This window comes from Mastigoproctus giganteus, chromosome 4 (genome assembly GCF_048544385.1).
Source record: "Mastigoproctus giganteus isolate SK-2022 chromosome 4, ASM4854438v1, whole genome shotgun sequence".
NCBI classification, from domain to species: Eukaryota; Metazoa; Arthropoda; class Arachnida; order Uropygi; family Thelyphonidae; genus Mastigoproctus; species Mastigoproctus giganteus.
This window is the reverse complement of record NC_143578.1, coordinates 165,080,564-165,107,725: the sequence shown is the minus strand read 5'-3', so window position 1 is coordinate 165,107,725 and position 27,162 is coordinate 165,080,564. Positions and strand designations below refer to the sequence as shown.

The 27,162-nt window shown below is 35.7% G+C and overlaps 1 protein-coding gene across 2 annotated transcripts in view; it reads left to right on the top strand.

Moving 5' to 3' along the window:
• The window catches only part of LOC150087167 (protein white-like), a 100,082-nt gene extending 85,706 nt beyond the window's left edge, over positions 1-14,376 (top strand). The window contains exons 14-17 of one of the 2 annotated variants that reach the window (XM_090373000.1): positions 689-794; positions 11,540-11,640; positions 13,696-13,763; positions 14,236-14,376. In XM_090373000.1, the coding sequence (XP_090229126.1) occupies positions 689-794; positions 11,540-11,640; positions 13,696-13,763; positions 14,236-14,337 (377 nt within the window). In that variant the 3' untranslated portion in view covers positions 14,338-14,376. Of the gene's footprint in view, positions 1-688; positions 795-11,539; positions 11,641-13,695; positions 13,765-14,235 lie in introns of those variants that run through there. The other variant, XM_090373001.1, reaches the window with a different exon arrangement.
• The last annotated feature ends 12,786 nt before the right edge of the window (positions 14,377-27,162 follow it).

Genomic DNA, 27,162 nt, shown 5'->3' with positions numbered 1-27,162 from the left:
CTTTGCCTGCAAGACCTGGAATTGTTGTTCTTAAAACGAGGCTGTAATTAGCTGATCTGAGGTAAGAAGGGTTGAGCTTACAGACATGGTAAAAAGAAAATTATTATTAATAGCCATATGGTGCAAGGAAGCCTGAGGCTTATGCAGCACCAGGAAAAAAAAAATTCCCAAGTTACCCTGAGAGAGAGAGAGTCAAAAGTAGATCACCAAGAAAGAGAAGAATGATGATATCTGGCTCAGGACCCTGGGTGTGCCAAGCCCATACTCACCAGATGTGAGTCCCAGGGTTAAATATAACTGGCATAGTACGACCAAAGTAGTCAATGTTCCAAAACAACCATCCCTATGAGACAACTTTTATCCTCGAAGTCCATAATAGTTGGCTAACAATGATTTAATGAATTATGATTGTTTTTTGACTTTAATTATTTAGTCTATTTTTATATCTAATGCTGCATTAGGGTTAAAGGTATTATTTGAATCTGTTTTAGTAGGAAGTGGAGTACATTCATGAAATAATATTTGGCCAGGAGTTTGAGAAAATGTATTAATTTTAAGTCTGATTTCACTGAAACTATGTCAGCATAATTGTGCTTCTGAACTTTATGTATTCATATTAATGTGCATGCTGCAAGTCTAGAGCTTGCAGAGAAAAAAAAATATATATATTTTTAATTTTATTTTATAGGTTATATATTGTCCTGTGCAACTGGCAATCCAGCCATTGCACTGGCTTTGACAAGTCCATTTTTAGTTCCTTTCATGCTGTTTGGTGGATTACTTCTAAATAATGGGTATGTTTTTGCATTCTTTTCTTTATTAGCATTAGTCCTAATTTTTGGGGTAAGGCCTTTTCCGATAAACAGAAAACAAATTTAGGTTTATCAAGATACTTTAGTCCAGTTTTGACAAACCCTAAAAAATAAAATAAAATATTAAAAAGCGATTTACAGTGGATTTTAAAAACAATCTTCTATATATTAATAGAGAGAGAAACTTACTAAAATCTTAGCAGTAGACTACTCTGAAAAGTGGTAGTTCATTAGCTTTATGCGTGTACTCAAATGGGCATTATGTTGGACAAGCTATCTAAGTGCACTTCCTCTTGTAGTCATATACATGTGCTTTATATAGATTTAGTAGGGTGAACCACAAGGTGTTTGAGAATTGCCACTGGCAGAGGTGAAAGTGATTCTTGCACTGCTTCTATTGGGAGCAGAAGCCTAAAAAACAAGATGCAGGATATTTCAGAGACTGCTGGGAGTCATTGCGGTACAAGTAAACACATGGGTTGTGTTAGGGTAGCTAAGAATAGAAACAGGTGCATGTATACTTGCATGTACACCAATGCTAGGAGTTTGGTAAATAAATTTGATGAATTTGAGATATTGCTCAAAGCATCAAAGGCGGATATTGTTGGGATATCAGAGACGTGGTGTCACACAGATATAAGGAATGCAGAACTGGAATTTGGGGAGTACAACGTCTACAGAAAGGATAGGAAGGTAGGAGGGGTTATGCTATTAGTTAAGAAACACAAAATCCAAGGAAGTGAAGCCAGTTGACATTGCTGGACAGTGCAGTGTGACATAAGCATTGGGAGATCAAAATTGAGAGTAGAAGTGTGCTATAGGCCTAATGACTCTGAGTATAATAAGAAACTGCACAGGGAAATAGAGTGGGCCAGTAAATCAGAGAGTCTTATAATGGGGGATTTTAATTTCCCAGATATTGACTGGAATTTTGGGCCTGGTCACTCACACACTAGCAAGGCTTTTGTGGATTTATTGGATGATTGTTTTCTACATCAGTATGTTCGGGAGGCAACTAGAGGGAGTAATACTCTTGATCTGATTATCAGTAGTGATTCTTCATGCATGAAGAATCTGCAGACAAAGGAACCGCTAGGTGGCAGTGATCACAGTGTGCTGAAGGGGGGATTTACTCAAAGAGAAGGGTTATTGCTTTCATAAAGGCGACTATGATGGACTAAGACAGTATTTAAATTCTATACAGTGGGACCAACTGATGATGTTACCAACAGAAAATTCAAAATGGGAAGCTTCAAAGAACTTATCTTGGAAGCTTAGTACTAGGCTTTACATACCAACTAAGAAATATTGTTCAAGGTTTAGGCCTAAATGAATGACAGAGAAGAAAAATGCATGGGATACATACAAATTAACACGTGACACAGAAGCCTATGATAGATAGAAGTTGATCTGTAACCAAGTTACAAAGGAGATTAGGCAGGTGAAGGCAGATTACGAGAAATCTTTGGCAGCAAAGAGTTCTTTACTTATGTAAACTCTAGAAGAAAGGGGATGAATCAGATTGGCCCACTTGATATCGACGGGTCAACTGTTGATGATCCTGCTCAGGTAGCTAACAAACTAAATGAATATTTTGCATCGACATTCACACATGAGGAGTTATTCAGGAAGAGGAATGCCAGAGGTGAAGTAAACTCTGGCTGTAAGCTAGAGAATCTTGTAATAACTGAGAGTAAAGTGGAGGAGAAATTGTTGAAGATAAACACAAGAAAGGCACCTGGGGTGAATGGTATCTATCCAGTTATATTAAAGGAGGCAGCAAAGGAAGTAAGCAAACCCTTAGCCATAATTATCAGAGCTTCCTTGGACTCAGGGGAGGTACCCACAGACTGGAGATGTGCAAATGTGACCCCAATTCACAAAGGAGGATCAAAGGCTGACACAAGTAATTATAGACCTGTGAGTTTAACTTCTGTTCCAGTAAAATTAATGGAGGCACTGGTTAAAGAAGCACTGCAGGATCATCTAGACAAGACTTCAGTTATAGCTCGGACACAGCATGGTTTTGTTAAGGGGAAGTCTTGCCTGACCAATTTGATTGGATAATATGATGCAGTCAAAAAGAACTGGATGCAGGGAATAACTTGGATCTTAGAAAGGCTTTTGATACTGCTGCACAAATTGGAGCAATGTGGCATTGGAGGCAAATTGCTGCTATGGATAAAGGGGTGGTTGTGGGGGAGAAGACAGAGAGTTGTAATCAATGGATACTGCTCATTGTGGACTAATGTTATTAGTGGAGTCCCTCAGGGTTCAGTGTTGGGTCCATTATTGTTTTCTATATTTATGATGATATATCAAGCTTAATGTCAAAGTTTGCAGACGATACGAAGGTTGGCAGGGACACTGCTGCAACAGGATCTGGAAAGGTTGAGCAGATGGACTGAGAGGTGGCGAATGAAGTTTGACAAATGTAAAGTACTACATATGGGAAACAGCAACCCCAGAGCAACGTATCAACTCTGTGGTGGTACTACACTGACAGTGGTAGAGAATGAAAGGGACCTGGGGGTTGTGGTGCAGGCAGATATGAAGTTCTCTGAGCAGTGCAGACGGGCTGCAAGAGTAGCTCATGGTGTATTGTCAATGATATATACGACTTTTTCTAGCAAGGATAAGGAGGTGATTATTCCCTTGTATAAGGCAATGGTCAGGCCACACCTAGAGTACTGTATACAGGTCTGGAGGCCTCATTTCAAGAAGGATGTAGAGCTGCTGGAACGAGTACAGAGAAGGGCAACAAGATTAGTGAATGGAACAAAGGGGTGCTCTTACGAAGAAAGGCTTAAGTTTTGCAAATTACAGTTTTTGGAGACTAGGCACCAGCGAGGTGATCTGATAGAGGTGTATAAAGCCTTGAATGGTTTGAGCATGCTCAATGCTGATGGGATTCTTCCTCTTGCTCAGAATAATCACCTGAGAGGGCATAAATTCAAATTTAGGAAAGACAGATGTAGGATAGAAGTGTGGAAATTTGCCTTTAGCCAGTGGGTGGTTGATTGGTGGAACAGATTTCCATCCCCTTGTCGTGGAAGTTGATAGCCTAAATAAGTTTAAGGCTCAACTGGACGGGTATTTCGAACGAACAGAGGGGTGAAGTGGAAGTTTTTTTTTTTTTTTTTTTTGGCTGATGCTGCATAAGCTTGCTTTCTTGCATCAAATGCCTCTGCTAATGCTATATTTAGACACAATGATAAATAAGGAATTTTTATTCTTTATTGAACTGGTACCCTGGTTAATTCAGAATCTGGATTTCTTTTTTTAAAGAAGAGTATACAAAGTGCAGTGATATTTCTATATCCAATTTATATATATATATTGTGTATCATGGATAGTCAGTGTCATGAAATGTTTTAGCAAACAATTCACTTCCAGTTAATAAAGGTCTCCATCACACTAACATAGTGTGATGGAAACCACCTATTGGTGTCAAAACATGTGAAGAAGTTTGCCTTCAACTTTCAGGGAAGAACTGGACAGGTGATACAGTAGTTTTTTTTTTTTAGCTGCTGTACACATCACTTTGGACTAGTATTGAGTGAGATGGAATCTATGCATCAAGCAAAAGCTTAACCTAGGCTATTTGAAATCAACTAGGTGTTATTAGCCTCCAAATATGAAGCATGTGAAGAAAAAATGTTGATATGATAGCAAATTTTATAAGAGGATAATTTTGCATTGGGAAGCAAGCCTGGTAGGATACACTGAAGTTTTTACCCAGATATAGCATGGCAGTGAAGCCTAGGAGAATTGCTAACTTTGATAAATTTTGTATAAACTTTCGCAGATTCAAATGTAGGCTTGTATGCAGTGGTGAGCTGTGAATGTTTTAACAATGGGCTCGCAGTTTTTCAGACTTTCTACCGAGTAAATTTGATGGGTCACGGAAGTGATGTCATCTGTGGCTTCCACCAGAGGTGCTTCCCACACTTGTGCTACTAGTAGTGTGATTAGAGCGTGTGATGCATTTTTCATGACCGGTACTCTTAGTCTGTCCACTCTTTGTCTCATATAAGTTCATTAAGAAGGGAGTCACCAGGACACTGTAATGTTGAGTCAGTTTGGTGTGACATAATCAGTGGTAAAGCATTTAACTTTAAGTGGGTTTTTTCAATACTTCTACTAATATCTGTGGTGCTGTACTTGAGTTTGAATCCTGCCAATGATGCGAGGAATTTCTATGGGTCTTTTTTACAACGTGGTTGAGTTGGTTAGGCTCAGACAAGGGGAGCATGGTTTTTTCCTCCTGGGAAACACGGGTTTTTGGTCCAGCAAACAGAAAATCGACCTTAGAACCCACAATTTACAGACAGTGTACATGGAGGAATATGACCTTAGATGCTAATGCTCCTAAAACCCTACTACAACAACATCACCCCCTGTTTCGGTATTACAAATGAGATCCTTAAAGAACTACTGAGTTTCAAAGTCAGTAGATAATTCAGAGATTATCCAATGTCCAGCAACATTTGGATTTTCATCTTGATTTAGGGGGTGGACAGATATTACCCCCTTAAATGTGTAAAACGTTTCTAGGTCTATCCAAAAAAAAAAAAAAAAATAACCTGGTCGTCATGCCTCGCCTTACGATGGTAACTGGATACGGCAGTATTTACAGTTCTAGAATTTTTGAATAGTATGACATCATAATCATGCTTCCTGAAGTTACTATTGCAGTAAGTATGATTGCAACAATTCAAATATTTGTCAATAATTTCTATTTTCATTACATTCCATTGTTAGGTGTCGCTTCAACTACACAATCAGTGCTATTTTAGAGAGATATTTAGATACGTTGCACTCACAAGTATACATATCTTACCATAAATTCATTTTGTATCTTGTTTTCTAGAAATTATGAAAATCTGTGAATGATCAATAAAAAAGCGCTTTTATTTCGTAATCGATATATACAAATCAAAATACCTAAAAGAAATGCAAAGGACGTTTCGCATAAACCATCTAGCATATGCACAACTTTTTATTCATTTTTTTTTTCATGATAAAATTTTAATATTGCGAATAAAAAATAACATGAAATATTTCCCATATCACAAAAAATTTATTCTAAAAATTGCCAATTTACTTCTTTATTTGTTGTCGATCTTCTGCTTTGCTCAATAGCTGAGCGATGATTACAGAAGAATGATTTGACATAACGATCTGGATCAAATTGAAGCAATGGTTTTCCATTTAGATGTATGGTATACAATATTATTCATTATGCCTGAAAGATCACTCAGCTAATCGCAATGGTTTCAAAGATATTTCTGGCTTTAATTGAAAATGGAATTTCACTCGATTTTAAAGATAAAATCATTAATTTTTATTTAATATTTTATCAGAAAACAAATTTCTTATTTGGTTTTCACCATCTTGCCACCGAGACAAAAGTTCTTTCAATGGTATCGTTTTTTTAATTTAAAATCACTCTGTTGCATTAATAACTTGTCACGAGGTAATTTTTTTACTTTCGATTCGGTAAAGCTGCAGGATGTCGATCATTAGTGCTAATTTAAGAAATTCCAGATGTAAAAATCCGGAATATTTAACTTCTGATTCAAAATGTTTGCACAAAGTGGGATAATCCCTCCAACCCGTAATTGCCAGCTACAAGCTGCTCATCGTGGCCCGAACACACGACCGATCTTTGCAGTTTCCACGTCAAGTTCTTTAGCAATCATCCTTAATTAGTGCTAGTTTATTGGAGATTTTTTTTTTTTTTAATTATTGTCTGTATGCCATTATATTTTAGGACATTTTCTGCACAGTGAAAAGCTCGACAAAGTTTCATCTTAGCATCTTAGTTGCTTCACGCGCTTCCCCCCCCCACACATTGCTACGCTCACTAGTTGTTTGAATACTGGGAAAAATGTCGGAATCACACGAATATTCAGCTACTGTGACCAAGTAAACATAGACAGGAGAAATTTACTGGAAGGCGTGGATCACTCACTTCTCTGAAAAACATATGACTTCTGGTCAGAGTAAAGGGGGAACACAGATAATAGCCTCTGGTCAACACAGGTTGACCAGAGGCTATTATCTGTGTTGGGAATCTTCTTAATCCTCTGAGTGGCTGTGGAAAGCAGATTGATGAGCGCGACTTTTCGGTATGCGACTGCATAGGTTTTATAAAAGGACACCACTACCATTGTGAAATTGTAATCCCCTTCACCCTTAATTCGCGCTTTCTAAAAGTCAGAGGTGAGAACAATGCATATAAAGTTGTCTGTCTTAATCCGTTCGTTACATGACTATTTTAAAATGTAATTATCAAGGGGAATCAAAAAAAATTCGCTGTAAAGGAGTTAGGTAACCAGAGGTCCCACTGTAATTAAATAAAAAATGAAGCAATTTTAAAATACATAACTGACCGATTGCACCATTAAAATGCTGGGAATTGTGCCCCACCGTAGTTTCGGCTCTGGATACTCAATAATTGCATTCAGGATTTCATTTGTAAAATAAATGATAGTCTCAACAATGGGCTCTCGCAAGCCCACTGCTTGTATGCCTCTTCAATGTTAAGAAATGCATTTCCGTAAGGATTAAAATAGATCCTTGTCCAAATTTGCATTTCGCTTGAGTCAGCGGGAGTTTTTTGTTATTTTTTTAAATTAGCTTATAAAGGTTAAGCATATTGCTTTAGTATTATAAATTTGGCCTCTTGAAATGTACTACGCATTTGATGTTTACATATCAGCCAGGGAGGGAATGTCTTTGTATATATCAGGAGTTGTAGAACCTTAGCATAACCCAAGGGGCTCACATCTGGTATGGGCTTGGCACACCCAGGGTCCTCAGCTGGATATTGTCATTCTTTTCTTTCTTGGTGATTCCTTTCTACTTAGCATTAGTAGAGGCATACGATGCAAGAAAGCAAGCTTATGCAGCATCAGCCAAAAAAAAAACCCTCCATTCATTCCACAAACTACCTGCTGGCTATAGGAAAATTTTGACCCATCTACTCTACAACTGTCTTTCCTCAAGTTTTTAATCTGAGGAAGAATCCCATTCAAGGCCTTATATACCTCCAGGTGCTGCATTTTACAGAACTTAAGCCTTTGTTGCTCTTCTTTGTACTCGTTCTAGCAACTCTACATCCTTCCTAAAATGTGGCCTGACCATTGCCTTTCATAACAGGATAATCACCTCCATGACCTGCTCTGGCAGCCGTCTGGACAATTACCCCTGAGTGTAGTACGACACAGTTGGTATTTTTCTCTTGGGTTATTGCTACCCATTAGCAGCAATTTGCATTTGTCAATGTTAAACTTCAGTTGACACTTATCAGCCCAATTGGAGTAGCTTACTGTCGCCTGCAAACTTGGACATTAAACCTGATATAAAAAACAACAATGGGCCCAACACCGAACCCTGGGGAACTCCACGAAGAGCCACGTGGAGTTCCCCAGGTGATTGCCACTCTCTGTCGTCTCCAATTTGTACATCAGAATTTTCATGTGCAACAGTATCTAAATTATTTTTGGCATTCAGTTCCTTTTGTGACTACATCATAGTATCCAATCAAATTGGTCAGACAAACCCATGCCCTCATAACTATTACTCATCTTCTCTAGATGACTGATCATGCAATGCTTCTTTAACCAGTGATTCCATTATTTTCCCCAGAACAACTAAGAGGTCTATAGTTACTTGTCACCTTTTGAACCCCATTTGCACATCTCCAGTCTGTGGGTACCTCCCATAATTATACCTAAAGGTTTTTTTTATTATTATTAGCTATATGGTGCAAGGAAACCGGAGTCTTATGCTTCACCAGGCAAAAAAAAAATAAATTCCTAAAAGAGAATGATGATATCCAGCTCAGGACCCTGGGTGTGCCAAGCCCATACTCACCAGATGTTTGCTTGCTTCCTTTATAACTGGATAGATCCCGTCCACTCCAAGTGCCTTTTTTTTTGCTTAGCTTGATTAACACTCCTGTGTGAATGTAGATGCAAAATACTCATTCAGTTTATCAGCTACCTGAGCATGGTCCAATCTGATTCATCTCTTTGCATCCTTTGGTTATAGGCTTGTGTCACCTGATACTTTATTTGCATCCCATGTGTTTTTCTTCTCTGCCACAAGCCTCATTAACTCATCTTGCATCCATTTAGGCAGTAGCCTCCAAAATTAAGTCCCTGAAGGTTTCCCGTTTAGAATTCATGGTAACATCATCAGTTTATTCCACTGTACAGAATTTAAAAACTGTCCGTGACCCCTGTAGTCATGCATTAAGAATTTGCTGATAATCAGATCAAGAGTATTACTCCCTCTGGTTGTTGTAGAAAACAGCCATTCACAAAAGTCCTGCTAGTGTGCAAGTGACCAACCCACAAGATCCAGTTAAAATCCCCCCATTATAAGACATTATGATTTACTGGCCCACTATTTCTCTGCACAATTGCTGATTATACTCATTAGGCCTATACACACCTTATTTTTCCTTTCCCAGTGCTTATGTCACACCAAGCAGATTCAACATCAATTGGATGCACTTAGATTTTGTGTTACTTAACTAACAGCACTGATGATGAAGCCCAATAGCTTCGAAACGATCATCTGGGTGGTGGTATCCTCTGAAAATAAATAACAGTAGTCTTTTTCCACTAGAGAAGCGTCGTTATTTGAAGTAGTGCAATACCTCTATCTCGTTGTGAAGGCAACCACAATATGAGATATAATTAAAACGGTGGGTTAACTAACTCTTTGTGTACACATTGTACTACCCAAATTCTGCATGGATGGGATACACTTAAATAGAAGGGGTGCAAGAATATTTGCTAATATATTAACGCAGTGTAAGGTGGGTCGGATTTGTCTTGACTAGCATTTCAAGCTTAAATTTATTAACTCTACTCTTAGTCACCCTAACAGAGCCCACGTATTTACTTGTTCTGGGTAACTCGGGAAATTTTTTTTTTTTTTTTTGGCTGGTGCAGCCATATGCTGCACCAGCCAAAAGTTGATATCATTGGCAATAACGACATTGAGTAGATCTCAGGACTTGCTTAACAGGGTAATGTTGAAAAAGTTCTGACGTGCTATTCTGCCAGACAGAATATGAGGAAATATATGATTAGAGACTGCTTCTACAGGTATGGGATAAACAGATAAATAAAGAAGTGCAGGGGGAAGTGATTCTTGCACTGTGGGTCATCATGCAGCAAGAAAACTATTATATAGCATCAGCCAAAAAAACCCTCCCATCCATTAACTCCAAATGTTTGTCTAGTTCTGCTTTGAACTTATATTTAAGTTGTTGACCTCCACTACAACAGATGGAAGTTTGTTCCAACTATTAATCACCCACTGGCAAAGTTCAACACTTCTTTCCTCAATTTGAATTTATGTACCCTCAGGTGCATAATCAGAGGAGGAATTTCATCAGTATTCAGCTTTATACCTCAAGGCAGGTGCAGTGTCTCCAGACACTGCCCCTTATAGGCAAAAATTCAATGTTGAGAATGCTCACAGAATAGATGTGATATTTAACTTCAGCCAACAGTTGATTGCTTGCAACTAGCCATCCATTGCTGTGGCAGTTGTATTTTTTCACACTAACTATTGGATGAGTGAATTTTTTTTTTGCCTGATGCCACTATTAACACTAAAGTATTCTTTAATCTAATTAGATTAGTTATTTGACAATGTATATCTTCAGCATTTCATTGGCAACTACAAATTTTTTTTGTTCACCCACACTAGAATATATGAGAAGTTTCTTGGCAACTCCCTTTAAAAGTGTTTTTACATTTGTGTCAACTGGAGTTTTTGACCAACTCCATTTGACAAATTTTAATGCTATGATCTTCAATACCTGTCAGAATAACATTTTTGTTTGCAAATATTTAATTGATGACCATTTCAAATCTAAAAATATCCAGCCTCAATCATCTGTGTAAATGTTAGTATATTTAAAAACAAGTCTATATATACACAGGGTTCATGTAAAGGGCTGTGGGCAAGGTCCACTGATCATGTCTGTAAAGTGTTGCCTTTGGAAACAAGGTGGTACATTGTCACAGTCCAGTGATTGAACAGATGTGGCCATAAATCCACACCACAGTCACTTTTGGATAACTCAAGGGTTTTCTGTTGTGTAGATGTGGGCTTCATCACTCCAAATGATATCCACTGGCAATTGCACCAAAAACTGTGAAACAAAATTGTGCATCTTGTAAGGATAGTACCCTGACACAGAGAATACAGTATTCTGCCTTAAGGCATGAGATTCAGCTGGCACACTTGTGCAGTCACATCTTCAACACAAGAGGAGGCCACTCATTTTCAACCTCTACCTGGTTGAACAGCAAGATGCCCTGTTGCTTCAAATTTTGCAGACAGCACAAATGGTCATAGATTACGTCAGAATTCTGACGGCCACAGCTGCTGTTCTCCTAGTATAGCCTCATTAATGGCACCTTTTCCTGCAGCATTGCTCTAGTGTTATTACTTACTATTTTGCTCTCTCCTTTCCCCCCCCCAATAACAGTGAGTTCTAAGGCTCAGTAAGAGCCTTCTACATAGGGAGCCTGTGTATACAGGCTTGTTCTGCTAGATTGGGATGAGGCCTCCCAAAACAGCTCTTTTTGAAACTTTGTATTCAAATATCTAAGTTGCTCACAGTTCCATTACCTACTTTCTGAAGTCTTGATATATTGAGGATTATTAAACATTAATTCTCATCATTTTAGTTCTGTTCCAGTGTACTTCATCTGGATGAAATACTTATCATGGTTCCAGTACGGATTTGAAGCACTAGCAATCAATCAATGGACTAATGTGAAATATATTGGTAAGCATGAGATTTCCAGTGCTGAGACATACCTGGCTTTAATTTAATTACCATTATCTACTTTTTTTTCTTCTGATACTCAGTGGCAGATTTCAGCACAGGAGCCTCTTGAGGGGGGGGGAGGGTGTTGTCTAAAAAAATTTTTCATTATTACCATTACTGAATAAAAATTTAATATGAGAAGTTAGTATTATATGATCTAAGTGAATCTGAAGTAGAATATGTATGAAAGAACTGCGCAACACCAAATCTATAGCACGTCTGTGTAGAATTCATACTGTAGGGGTACCGAAAATATTAGGGGGGAGGGCCTCAAGTGCTAAATCTGCCACTGCTGATACTGTAACCACAATGACTAAGAAAATTTGATTTAAAAAGGTACTTGACAAAGAGTCTGTGTGTATAATAATAGGAGTGAGGAAGATAAGGCCACTTGCTTTACGGCTGTGAAAGTCTGCTGTAATAGCAGTTTATTTTACAAATACAAATTAAGTTGGCCACCCCTTGCCAACTTAATTTGTAATGAAATCTACAATCTAAAAAATGTTTTTATAAAAACATTTTATGCAAAGTTAAGTCTTCATCTCATCTGCCAAGCTTTCAAAATCAGGGATATATTGTGATAAGGCCAACAGTAAAGAATCTTCTGTATGCAACTCCATAAGAGCATAGTGATTCATCTGTTTGTTTCAGATATGTGGAACCAAAATGTTCACTGCATTTTTTTTAAATTTGGGTACTTTTCTCTGCAAACATATTTCCACTCTGGCTTTAAAGATATCATTTTCTCCATGTGAAAAATTGCAGCAATTTGTTTAACATTAAATGGATAAGAAATATTGAACAAGGTCCACCAACTGTTTCAAAAACAGGATATTTTTGCAAATGGTAGAATTTTTTTTCTTTGATATTTATAGGCAGAAATACTACTAATCATGTCACCCACATTTTTATTTTTTTTCCCTTGTAATTCAGATCACACAACCACTCTGTATCTTGTAGATCTTGATAATAATCTCCCCTTTGAAATCTCTGTAGAAACTTACTCAGCCACCTCAGATCTGGTTCTCTTTAGTTTAATTTTGAAAGTAATGTCCATAACTCTTTTGGTGTATGATACAGCAGTAACTCAAAAAATCTGGGAATTCATCCTTTTGGCACACAAATCTGTTATGAACTTGAATAGTGGCAACTCATTTTCAATAGAATGAGTTCAAGACCTCTAGTTCTTTCTTTTAACGAAACAATACAGAGCAGGATCACTGAAAACTAGCAACCGAGCTGTATCACTGGCATCTGTAGATTTATCCAGTTGTAAAGAAAAGGGCACACAATTGTTTGCTCATTTTAACTATGCGTCACATCACATTAATTTGAGATAATTGCACAACACTTAATTTCTGAAAATGTGCATTTTTCTTACAAGATGACATTACAGTTAGTGCTGTGGAAAATCCAATTGGTATTTATCATAGAGTGCCTTTTTTGGGTATAGCCACAGAAGCATTGCAAATCAAACAGCAACATTTTTCTTTCACCATTACAAAAAAAGTATTCTAGTTCCCACTCTTTTTCATGGTATTAAAACACTTAAGTTGTCTGAACAGCTAATGTAGGATAATTGATGAGGAAACTGTTTCCAAAATAACCAGACAAACACACCTTGTTTATTGCTGTTTGGTTATATCCTTATAAGAAATCAGTTTATGTCACAACCATAAAAGAATTTGCACTTTCCAGTTTATGGGGCTTCTCTGTTAGTGCAAATGCAATAAGACAGACAGCTGGAATGTGTTATTTTACATTATGGTAAAACTTGTTTATCATACAAAATTTTCAGAATCTGCTCTTCATTAAAATAATGTACCAAAACCCACTGCACAAATTGAGGAATGACTATATTTAAAATTCATTGTGATCGACTCATTGGCCACATTTCACTGTATATGCTTATATCTAATTTTTTTTCAACTACCAAGTTTAACATCATGCATGAAATTGTGCTCAGCTTGGCTACTTTCAGTGTAAACAATCATCTATCTTTATTCCTTTCAGATTGCCAAAATATGACAGCATGCAATCCAGATGGACAGTCTGTACTCAAAAGTTACAACTTTATTGAGGTAATCATTTTTATTCATGTGTTGCTATCTTTACAATCCTTCCCTAATGAAGGATTGTGATGAATCCCAAACTCAATCAGTACTTAAAAAAAACTATACAAATTGATTGGCCTAAAGACAATATTTTCCCACTTTTTTTTTTTAGTTACAGGAGCTTTGAACTGTTTGCTAATATTTTATTTTTTTCAGCCTCACAGATTTCATTACCTCTATGCAAAAGCCCATTGAAATGTTCCACTGTCTTTGATTACTCTATACCAGTATATTAATTACAAAATTTATTATTTTTTTAAATGTAACAATAAATTATTTCAAAGGTAGCAACACAATATTATGAATTTAATGTGCACCCTACAGGTCTCTTCAACTGAGGCTGTAATTAAGATGTTTACATAGTACTAGCAAGTATTCAAACAAAAACCTGCTTAGATGTATATAGCATAAAACTAATGAAGCAATCCTTCCCTTCCAGGGAAATTTCAACTTCGATTTGACAATGCTGGCAGTCTTGCTTGTAGGATTTCGGATCATGGCATACCTCATACTGCTTTTGAAAATTAGGAGGAAGAGATAGCATCCTTGCTGAAAGGAATGCCTGTAAATAATTCACAATAAAAAAAAATGTTCTTGAATTTGATTTCCACTTTATAAAAATAACAACTTTCAAATTACATATTCAAGCAATGTCATTAACTTCCCTTCCTAAGTGAAATAACAATACTGGTCAGTACAAAGTATGGTCTAGTTAAACATTTTCAAATGAAACTAGGAGCCAATTTGGAAACACACCCACTTGTGCTGCATGCTATACACAATCTTGAACCAATGGTTATTTTTCAGAGAAACCTATCTTCAGACATCCTAAAATTTAAAAAAAAAAAAAATTTATTAAATAATTTTTTTTTTTTTTTTTGACTAAATTGGCACATTAATTTATATTCCTAGTTACTTAACTAAGAGATGTATAGTACGGGAAAGTAAATTTAACAGAAATCATACCATAGGGGGCCCAAATTCTCAGCTGCTGAGTACAGGTGAATGCTGAAAAAAAATTCACAAGTTCCATAGCAGAGTGGTCAGGAGAGGGACTGCTAAATACAGTTAACCCACACTCATACATAAACATATCCTCCCTGGAGAAATTTTGCAGGGCTCATGGGGTAGAATTTTTATCAGATATTTTCTTGTGCTTCTACAGGGATGGGATACACTTAAATAGAAGGGATGCAAAAATATTTGCTATCAGGGCAGTGTTAGAGTAAGAACAGATACATGTACACCAATGCTAAGAGTATAGTAAATAAATTTGAAGTGCTCATTAACACCTCCAAGGTGCACTGTTGTGCTATCAGAGGCATAGTTCCACTCAGATATAAGGGATGCAATGTTGAGTCAGTTTGGTGTGACAACCACTGGAAAAGCAAAAATGAGGGTAGGAGTTTGTTATGACTGATTTACTAGCACACTACTGTAGATTTTAGTGTTTTGCACCAACCTTACGTAAAAATAAAAACACAAAGGAAACTGGACTTTTAATAACTGTGTTTATAATAAATTATAATAACCTGTATTTACAATAAATTTAACTTTACGATAAACTATACATATAAAATATTATAATCTGCTACATTAAAATATACTTAAAATATACTAAGTTAAAAGCGATAAAAAAAAAACCATAGCTTTCAAAGGCTCCAGCCTTCTTCACCGCTGAAGAAGAAGGCTGGAGCCTTTGAAAGCTATGGTTTTTTTTTTTATCGCTTTTAACTTAGTATATTTTAATGTAGCAGATTATAATATTTTATATGTATAGTTTATCGTAAAGTTAAATTTATTGTAAACACAGTTATTAAAAGTCCAGTTTCCTTTGTGTTTTTATTTTTACGTAAGGTTGGTGCAAAACACTAAAATCTACAGTATGAATATACCCAACCTCAGAGGCCTGTTTGAAGAAAGTACTAGCACACTAGTTCACTGTCTTATAATGGAGGATTTTAACTTTTGAGATAGACTGTGGGTTGGTCACTAGCAAGGCATGTGGATTTATTAGATGATTATTTTCTTCAGCAGCATGTTAGAGAAGCAAGAGGGAGTAACACTCTTGATCTGATTATCAGTAGTGATTATTCACACATTAAGAATTTACAGCTAGATAAAGGCAGAAATCATAGTGTAGTGATGTGGCATTTACTTAAAGATGTAACTGCCATCAGGGGTAAACAGAATTTTTTTTTCTTCCTTTTGTTAAGGCCTACAGTGAGACTGATATTACAAACAGCAAATTAAGTGGGAAGTAATTTTGGAAGCTACTGGGCTTTTTGTTCCACTAAGAAATACTGCTTGAGATTCAGGCCCAAATAGATGTCAGATGAACCAACAAGACTTGTAGCTGAGAAGAAAAATGAATGGATGCACAAATTGTCAGGCAATACAAATCCTAAGGAAGATACAAGCTAGTCTGTATTCAAGTCACACAGCAGTAGACAGGTTATGAAAAATTGTTGGCAATGGATGCAAAGACTTCTTTACTTATGAATCTGATTGGTCCACTTGATATCAACAATTTCACTGTAGACAAGTATTTTACATTCACACAAGGAGAAATTGTTGGAAGTTAAACATAACAAAGGTGGATGGGATCTGTCCAGTTATATTAAAGGAGGCAGCAAGGGAAGTAAGCAAACCCTTAGCCATAATTATGAGAGCATCCTTTGACTCTGGAGATATGCAAATATATCTCCAATTACAGACTTGTTAGGACTTCTGTTCCAGGGAAAATAATGGTAAAAGAAGCCAGGGGGTCTTGTCTGACCAATTTGATTGGGTACTGATGTTGTCACAAAGGAGCTGAATGCAAAAAATTTTGATATCATAGGGTTTTAATGATAGGATCTGGAAAAGTTGGGTAGCAACTATGTGGTGTTATACTGGGGGTAATTGTGCAGTCAGATACAAAGTTTTCTCTTGCTCAGATTACAAACCTATGGTGGCATATATGGGCAGCTGATTGCAAGAACAAACTTCCATCTGTTTTGGAAGTTGACAGCTTAAAAAAATTTCTTCAAGGCAGAATTAGACAAACATTTGGAATGAATGGATTTTTTTTTGTTTTTAGCTGATGCTGTATTAGTTTACTTTCTTGCATCATGTGCAAAATTCTACTATTGCCAATATAGTTTTGGCATTCCATGAGGGAATATTAAGCCTTATAATCAGGTACAGCAGATTAGATTAGCCAGGACACCTCAAGACTTAATTAAAAAAATAAATAAGCAACAAGCAGCATTATAAGTTGCCACTGGCAGAAATAGTGTACCTATTATCTTGCAATTGCCGTTCAGAAAAAAAAAGAGACCAATTGTTGTGTTTCGTTTAGAAATCACGAAAATGATAAGTAAATGCGTTTTCAGTAAAACAAAGAACATTGCATCTGTTAAATCTCTAAGGATGTATCAAAATGGCCAAACATTAACAAGTATTGTGGAGAATTCAGATTTTAACAATGTTATTAGTCATTCCAGAGTTACATAAAACTCAAAAGTAAGAAGTACTGGGACTTTTGGATTATCCACAATTTGACTTTTTTTTTTACCATCTAGAGCAGGGGTGGGCAACTTTTTTCGTCAGCAGGCTGGAATAGATTGAACAATTTAATAAAAAAAAAAAAATGTTATATTACTTGAATTACCAATGTATTTTTTAAAAAAATACATTGACGTCCAATTATCATTGAAAATGTGGCATCAAGTTTTCTTTTAATTGGCTCATTTTATGGGCTATATATTAAATTAAAAATTGTAATAATTAGAAAAGGCATAAAATATCTCGCACCAATATTATTTTTCAATAAGAAGTCAAACCCAAAGGAACTTTGTTCGATTGATGCTACAATAATAATTAGGAAATAACTCTTTGACGCTGCGTAGAATCACTTGGTTACTGTTGTACTGGCCGCGATTCCCGAATTAAGCCAAACGTTGACGGCGAGTGTAGTCAGGTATGGATTTTCTATATTTATGCATTTACTGAGGGGCCGGATTCAACATCATCGCAGGCCGGCTGTTGCCCACCCCTGATCTAGAGTCTACTGTACGTGCAAAAAGTAGTGTGGTCAGTGGAATTTATTAAACATCTGAAAGCAACTTTTTTTTTTTTTTTTAAGGTAGTGAACCCCACATGCCACTTGGAATTTTCCAAAGTACAGTATAGGTCACACTTAACCAAAGAAAGAAACAAGACATTTCAAAGATGCTTTAATAAAAAGGTATTAAAATCCTTCATAACAAAAATTATAAACCTGTCAATCAGTGAGGCTTTAGATGTTTTACATCAGGCTTATAATTTGTAACCTTTGCATGTAGCTCTAGTTTCATCTGTAAAACTAGACTTAAAAAGTTCAGCACTGAGAACTCAAGAATATGTTGATGAGAAAATTGCTGTTGCCAGATTTTTTAAACACAAGTTTCAGGAACGGAATTTCAAAATTTAATACCTTTTCTTTGCTATTTCCCTTTCTAATTCACAGCTGTGAGATAGATAAACTGAGCTCTGAAAATCATCAAGGTGCAGTTTTTTCCAATTCCCTGAACTTCAATAGTTGGCTCAATTTTTTTGGGACACAGAATTCAATATGCCACCCCCCCCCATGCACTAGGTCATTTTGAAACATTTTCCTGATAAAAGGGAAGGAAAATAAACAGCCCTTGGCCTAACATTCTATTTAATTTCAGGACAGATTTTATTATAAAAAAAATCATATGCACACCCAAGCAAATTTCAGTTCCAAACCTTAGTGTCAATTAAGCAATGTTTCACTGTAACTTGTGACAAAAATAGGATTTAACATGGAGTACAATGTAAATTCAGCAGCCATACCAATTACAAATGTCTCAATATTTAGTACAGGTACAGAAAATCAGATTTTCTTTTCCAGTTCTACCTAATGGGGTGTGGCACCATACAGGTTTAAAGTAATTACTGCCATTAAGATTTTGATCAGCAAAAAGTTATGAATAGATTTCCTGTCCAGATACTCTAAAATTTGAACTACAAATATAAAGTTATTGTATAAGTGGATACTTTCTTCCCTAGGAGGGAAGAAAAAACAATTAGTGGCAAGGAACCACATTTTAGCCTTCAGAATTAATCTGTATTGGGTCCTGCTGTCAAAACCTTAATTTCCTCCACATTGATATAGGCTTCCTTACACAAAGCTGGGACCAGCCTTTTTTGATAAAATGAAGTTTCGTTTCAACACTCTCAATCTTTGGGTCCAACCCCTTTGAAAGCCAGGTAACATGCAATAAATTTTTAAAAATCCTAATGAAAACTCAACAAATCATGTTAACATGCCCCCCACTTCTTTCCATCTGTGCAATTTCACCAATAACAATGTCTGAATGAGCTGACATTATGCTACACTCATATAGCAAATGGATAATTTTATTTTCACATCTGGTAGTAAAGTCTTATCTGTACTACAGAGATAACAATGATACAATAAGCCCCCATGTTTTTTTTTTAACTTCTCAGATTTTCTTGAAATGATCAACATTACTCCATAACCTAGTTTTGCACAAAAATGTTATTTTAAGAAAAGGATAGTGGATGTTCAGGAAAACCCTGTTTAACAGTGTACTAATAAATGTCTTCATAATAACATAACACTAATGGTGCCAGATATTCTAAAGTCGATTAGTAAAAAAAAAATAAACACTTGTTCCAGGATTTGAGGCTGAGGTATAAAAACACACCACAGTACTATGAACCTGGCACCTTTATTGGGCTGCAATCCATTAACAGTGTACCACTAACAGTAAACTGTTTTAAGAAAGCCCACAAGTATTCTAATTAAGGGGGGGGGGGGAAACACTAACCTGTTCAGATGTACATATATAAATTTAAGGCCTTCACATTTAAAGTTTCCCCCAGAAAAAAAAAAATTTTTTTTCTTCTTTTTCTGGGGGAACTACATAAATATTTAGGTAAAATTCCAGGGCTCACTAATAAAGGGTTAAATTGTTAACTAATGATACTTGGCCATTCCAAATGTTTGTACAAGCAACAGAAGTTTCACATTGGTCACCTTTGATCATGCACAATCTTTTTTTTATTGCTGGCTCCTTTCTGTGAAATTTCTGACCTGGATTACAACACTGATTGGCAGAAATTTGATGTTAACTCAAAAAGCAGCTGCTGTTCACAAAGGATTTTCTGTTGATTGCCTATTCCATATATGGATAATTTTAACCTTTTTCTGAGCCCTGAATTGAGTTTCTTCCCGAATACATGTTTCCTTCCTTCCCCCCCCCCAAAATAATTTCACTCTAATCAGAATTTAAAAATTAGCTTCATGACTAAGTCAACTAGCCTGTTGTGGCAAACTAGAACCCTGGATTAACAACAAAAAGTCCTGCCACTCCATTCTCAATTATGAAGAAAAATTAGACTATCAATCAACCTTAAATAATGTTGACTGGCTACATAATAAAAAAATTACTAAATGTGCAAAATCAGTTTATTTTGTCCTCAAAGAAATCAGAGAGAGAGTTCAAATAATTTCATCATGTGCACATTTTAAATTAATTATATACAGAATTTAAGAATACTAATACCTACCTCAATGCAATTTCCCTGAACTGTAGACATCTGAAACAAAATTTAAAGTAGTTACAACTCAAAATAAAAATGTAACATACTCAAGTATTTATTTATCAGCATATCAGGAAGAGAGAGTTCTAATTTATTCATTAGTACTCATTTTTGTTAATGATCATCATGTGCTGAAATCTATTAATTTACATGGTATTTTACTAGTAACTAGCTGTTATCAAAGCACTTTTTTTTTTTTAATCTGGAGCCACTACTCAATAAAGGTCAATCATCCAAATAATGCCCATCATTAGGGTAATAATCAGAAAACTAGAATTTTGAATCTAGCCATACACTTCCTGCTAAATGCAGCAACCTAAGTTTCCTAAAGCTTTTAAACTTACCAGAATGTTATAACAAATGGGCCAATTATAATCTGCCTACATTCTATAAAGAATTTCATTGGGGGAGGGATTAGTATCAATAACTGCAGGTCTTGAAGTTTCTCTTCTTATAAGATGCTTGCAGAACTATCTTGTTCTACTACCTGTTTTTGTAGCCAAAAGATCCTCGTATAGCACAATAGTTGTGTTCCTATGTGCAATATAAATAACAGGCTCTTTGTGAAAAATGAGTGGTCAGCTAATGCTTTTATCATAAGCAAACTTGTTCTTTGATTTTCTATCCAAACAAATGACAGCCATTCCATCTGTGTTGATCTAATTGATTTCATTACACTTTCACTTGCTATGAAAATTATCTTATCTTCTCTGCATTCTCAACCTGTAGCACATGCAATATCACTTTTTTTTTTCCTATGGACTGGAGGCCAATGTAATTTTGGCCATAAACACTATTATAAGGCTGCTACAAATTGACCCAGTTCACCTCTGTCTATCCATATTGCTTTTCTTTTCTCTCTGAATCTGTAGTCTTCACCTTATAAAGCAAAATTACAAAATCAGGAGGCACATGTAGCAACTGAATAAACAACACCGTAAAGGCTATTAACACCTCACATTTCTGGAGGTCACTACCATGATTCATTTAATTTCTGCTAGTGGAATCTGTTATAAAAACTATCTAATTGCATTTGCGATAATACCTATAACTAGAATTGTCAGTTTTTACGTTATTATAGTGAAACGAGTTTTCCCTTCACTGATATAAAATAGTCTGCTCTTTATTCAATTGGGGGTGATTAAACACTGGACTGCCCTTTCTTGTAAACACAAATCATGCACAATTGGATTTGGTTAGTGTTATATATGTCATCTTTCCCCTCTATAAATAGTGTAGTGTAAACACTTGTTATACAAGGACTATACTTTTAAACAGATGGCTGCCAGTGAGGATAGGTGCACAATTTAGATTTTGCTGCATTCTACTATATCCCAAAAACATTCAATAGGATTGAGGTCACAAAATGTTGCAGATGATCCTAGAACCATTCCTGTTCGATGCTATCTGGATACACATCACCTAGGGCAAACAGACTGTAGTGTTAAAGCAATTAGACAACCACCTCCTTTATCAAAAGTGAAACCATTCATCCTGTCAAATTACAGACTCCCATCTCTTGGTGGTAAGTTCTGAACAAATCCACCCTCAGGCCTATGTGAGCAATCAAGGATGACAGTAACTTGTGTCATTACAGCAAAGTTCCACTGTTGATAAATTTTTTAATCACTTTTAACACTACATTTGTCATATACAGTTGTGCGAGTCTAACTTTCCTGAGACCTATTTCAAGAATGTAGGTTAATGGTGATGAACAGACAGAAAAATCTGATACCATAGCCAGTCTGTTTACGGCTAGTCAAATATGAACCATCCATTGGCATAATGGAACCTCAGACTAGGTGACTCCTGTAGGCAATGTTGATGACAGTCTGTCATGAACATTGGCACACAAAAACAGATTGCAGAATCCATAGGCCTACCCATAAGAGCATCTAATGGTTGGTATCCTCAAAAACATTTGTGTATCCCATTATCTGAGAGTGCTCTCTCAGATAATGGGATACACAAATGACACAAGCATGAGCAGTGTTCATGCCATCTTAGCAACTGCAAGAATCTGAGGCTCGAGTGGATCACTACTGGTTGACTTGTGTTGTCAACCAGTAGTGATCTCACAGGTACTAGCTTTGTACTGTTTTCACTGTTGTTTCCAAAAGCAGTGTTCACTTATGTTCCACTGACTACTTAATACAATGTTGGCACTACACATTAAATTAGCATGAACTAATAGTATAAAAACATGCCTTTATTCTGGAATAAAGCATATTGTATTTCTTCACCTATCATTATAGTAGTTACATGTTTGTGTTACAAAAGAACTTAAATGACAAATTTTCTAAAAGAAAACACTAATCTTGAATGGGGGGGGGGAATATGATTGAACCAAGAATAGGTTTACAATGGCCTTTCAGTAAAAATTCACAAGCCACAAACTCTGGATAAGAGGGGACAAAACAATCCTCTGCATCATATGAAATATCAAAACAAAGGATGAGCATTTACTTGCTAAAATTTGTTGATCTGCCTGTCATCACTATAGTAACAGTGGAGAAATGTCAACTAGGTTAAAGTTCACCCAAAATTAACTAGTTCCAAGCTTTTAATTAACACCAATTAGTGTATGTATATATAATATTAGTGTGAAAACTACAGTATCACATACCCCACCCAAAGGTATACATGATACTGAAGTCAGGGTGGTGGTGCCCAATGAGAATAAGTAACAAGTCTTCTCTCTTAATGAAGCATTACTTATTCCAGACAGTGCAATACATGGTAACCTGTGAAGGATGAGCACAATGAGATACAGTTGAAATGATGCCTTTCACACTACAATTAAAGAGATGAATATGGTGTTTTTACACTGATATTATATAGATTATAACTCTTTAGAAATATTATACCTAACTGCATTTAGTCTTACTTAAACCAATTATTATGAATGCATTACCAAAAATAAACAGCATTTTGAACTGACTGATGTATTACTTCTAGATACCAATTGTTTTGCTTTGCAATGCCTTGAAAACATGAAGATGTAACCCAGAGGAATAGGTCAATTTTAAAGCACATGTCTTGTTCTTGTTTTGTTTAATTTTCTTTCCAGGAAGATATATCCACACATTATCAATGGTTCTATGCCAATTAAAATAAGAATTTGTGATTCTCCTCTAATTCAAACTTGCATTGAATTAAGATCAGTTATGTAACAATTCCATTCATCACATACACCTTAAATATCAACTTGCCAATGATGTTATGAAACTATCCAATTTTAAAATTGCACAGAATAGGTAGTTATGTTTATTTAACATTCAAATAGAATTAAAAATTAGCTTTACACCCCACCCCCATTTAACTTATTTTCACACAAGCATTACAATTAAGACTTAACACTAGTTAATTTTTTTTCTCCAGTTTTGTTAGTCTTTCAAAGCCACTGCTTTAAGAGAAAACAAAGGATTTTTTTTGCCTTAGAATGTGCCAAGCGTGTATTTTGATCTATGATAAGTTAAAAAAAAAAATTTCCCATTTCACCTATCTACTTCCACACAAAACTAGGTTAGCTTTCTTTATTTGAAGAATGCACAATCACTTTTCAACATGGAAGTCCCCTTATGCAAGCAAAAGGCTGTGTAAGTCATGGAAAGTGATAAAAAGGGTCAACGAGGAGGATAGGATAACTCCTCGCATGCACTTGAAAACAGAGCATCTAAACCATAGATCTCTTCATTGGTATAATATTTACTCTCCTTATGTAAAAATGGGTCATCTTTAATTATGATAATTTTCTCTTTGAGAATGATTTGGAAACTAACATATTTCCAAGTTAAAACTTGGAGACAAACTTACTTAAAACAGTTTACCCTTAGAAATTCCAGATCATACACTCAGTAACTGAGAAAAACTATTTTAATCTGATATCTAAGGGAAGCCTCAAATTCTGTACAACTTTATTAACATTCTATTTGCTAAAAGAATCCTCTAATCCCAGAACTGGCAACAATGATTCTAATTTTAATGGAAAAGTATGACAGATTCCACTAACATAATAGTTGAGTACAATGTCAGTCCCATTTGGAAAGACTTTTTGCTTTAGAATGTTAATGTAACAAAATGATATATTTTGATCATTGTAATAGAGTTACTTAGTAAAGGATACATTCCAGATGGGAATTTACCTCAAAGAACCCTATTTTATTAATAATAGGTGTAGAAAAGAATTTAACCTTGCATGTGGCTGTATCACATTTGTTTCTAGTAACTAATATACCAGCTGATACATCAGATATACATGTATTTTTTTTTTTCATAGAAACTCAAAGAGATTCCCACAAGATATCATCATTATATTCAACTGCTGATCAATGTTAATTGTTTATTTTAGATTTACACAAGTCCTGATATGACGATTATTTGATTAGTATCGGGAGTTGCAGAGCTGGATGGCCACTTTAGGTATTATTAAATAATGAGTTTGACAGAAGGCCAGTTAAAGGTTTCAATCTATTAATATAGAATATTATGCAGACAAGGTGGATGTGATCTGATGTGCCTAAAGGACACATTCAAAGTGATTGTACTTAGAAGGGTTGTTTGTGAGAAAAAGATCACCTCTGAAATTGTCTGAGGACTACAGAATTTTAAACAATTTCACAAATCTATTTTCTAGAAAGTTGCAAATAAAAAGTACTATTCAGAAAAATATATATTTTTATCTTCTACAAAATTAGATTTTAAATTGCTAGCAAGGACTTTAAGGGTAGATTGACTTCTCTAGTAAAATTAATTAACTTACCTTGTAAGGCCCCCTGTTATAAAACCCTCGATCAGATCCACTATGATAGTTAATTACCGAAATTAATTTGCAGCCACACTATGCCTGAATGAATACATGTGTCGGCAAATAATTGGCCATCCCACAAATTTGTTCATGTTTAAGTTGATATGAAATGCTTTACATTTACCTCCAGCTTAAATATCTTTAAGCTAGTGGTAAATGTATTCAACAGTAAACACGAGAAGACATGCAGTACTTATTAAGCACAAGCTTAACAGGTCAGCTACAAACACATTTGCCACAGCCTTTTAAATTTGTTATTTACACTTATTTTAGCTTCAAATGCACATGGTTTTTGAAATAATTAAAAATGCTGTATAAAAATTATTTGCAGGGCTGTAGGTTGGACACCACTGCCATAGAGAATAATGTTAGGGATTGGAGGAAGCTGTCTACATAGCTTAGGCAAGACTAATAATATATGGCCACACCTGTAAGATGAAGTAAATAAATGTCACTGAAGATTGGCAGAATTGAAACTGTTTCTTGAGAAAAATTCCACAGCAACTCCCCACAGAATTAAATGATAAAATAATTTTCATTTCAGAAATTTATAATCACATAGAAAGATCGGCTGATGTGCATCTGAAACAAGGAGGAAATCAGTGCTAGTGAGGAATAGTCGTGCATGTTCATAAGAAAGGTTCATGGACAAATAAGGTTTGAAATTATGGCTGAAAACAAGTGTAGTGTTCCAGACCAGGGCACTGATTCCTGGAACTCTAACCATCATTATGCAACCCTTTATGCCCACCCAAACAAATCTTTTAAAAATACTATTAAAAAATCTGTGCAACAATTGAAGGGAATAAGCATTCAGGCTCCAACACTAGAAAAAGTTTATGAATGGGTTTGTTCAGGCATGGAGAAAGACCAGAAACTGTGGTATATTTCCTTTAAGAAAAGTGGAAAACTCCAGTGCACTTGATGGAAGAGGTCAATTTGTTTTGGGATAACAATGAAGTCATTGATTACCTGTATGATGAACAAATTTTTAATGCCTTTTATTTTATAATAAAAGTAGTACTTTGTCTTAAAGAATCTATTCTTACATCATACTACCCAAATGCCACATACACTGGTGTTCAAAGAAAGTGCATCATCCATTAAAATTGTAATTGTCATCCAAATAACATAAGTATACGGCAATATTCCTTACAGATTGCATCAGTTAAGACTGACAATACTGCATTAGCAGTCACTGTTGACTGTCAGGATGGAGAGTTAAGTGCTATCGTTGCTTTAAATGAGGAAGGATGTTCTGCTGATAGGAAAAAAGGAACCAGATGTAAACAAAACCCATTTTTGAAGCACTTATGCCATAAAACATAAGAAAAGAGAATCGGAAGATACAAGAGTGGTAGCAAGTGCAGCAGCAGAAAAAGGCCCAATTAATTTGGTGTAAGTAGCATGTCAAATGGACCCCCTCCCCAAGCAGTGGAAGTCAGTTATTTTCTCAGATGAGAAGAAATTCAACCTACATGGCTCTTGATGGGAGACAAACTATTTGCTATAGATGTGAAGAATACCATCCAGACCCAGACTATGGCATCTACAATGAAATTCCCCACCAGCCAAATGATATAATGATGCATTTGGCTGGTGGAGTAGGTCACCTGCAGTTTATAAAAGGTTCCATAAATGCCAATGGATACCTGGCTATATTAGAAGGCAAGTAACTGCATCTTTCAGGATGACTCTGCTCCTTGTCAACAGGCAAAAGTAGGCACTTCTGCCGTTATTTTAGCTTCATATAAAGGCATCAGAATTAAAACATTTCATCACGACTCACTCTATTAAATATGTAGCCATAAAATGACAATTTGAATACAATATAATTTAACATTTTATAAAAAATAATAAAAACTGTAACAAACTTGAATTGCTGAATGTGGGCATTCTGATGATTTGAAAGGTTCACCTTTAGGAGCAGGATTCAAATAT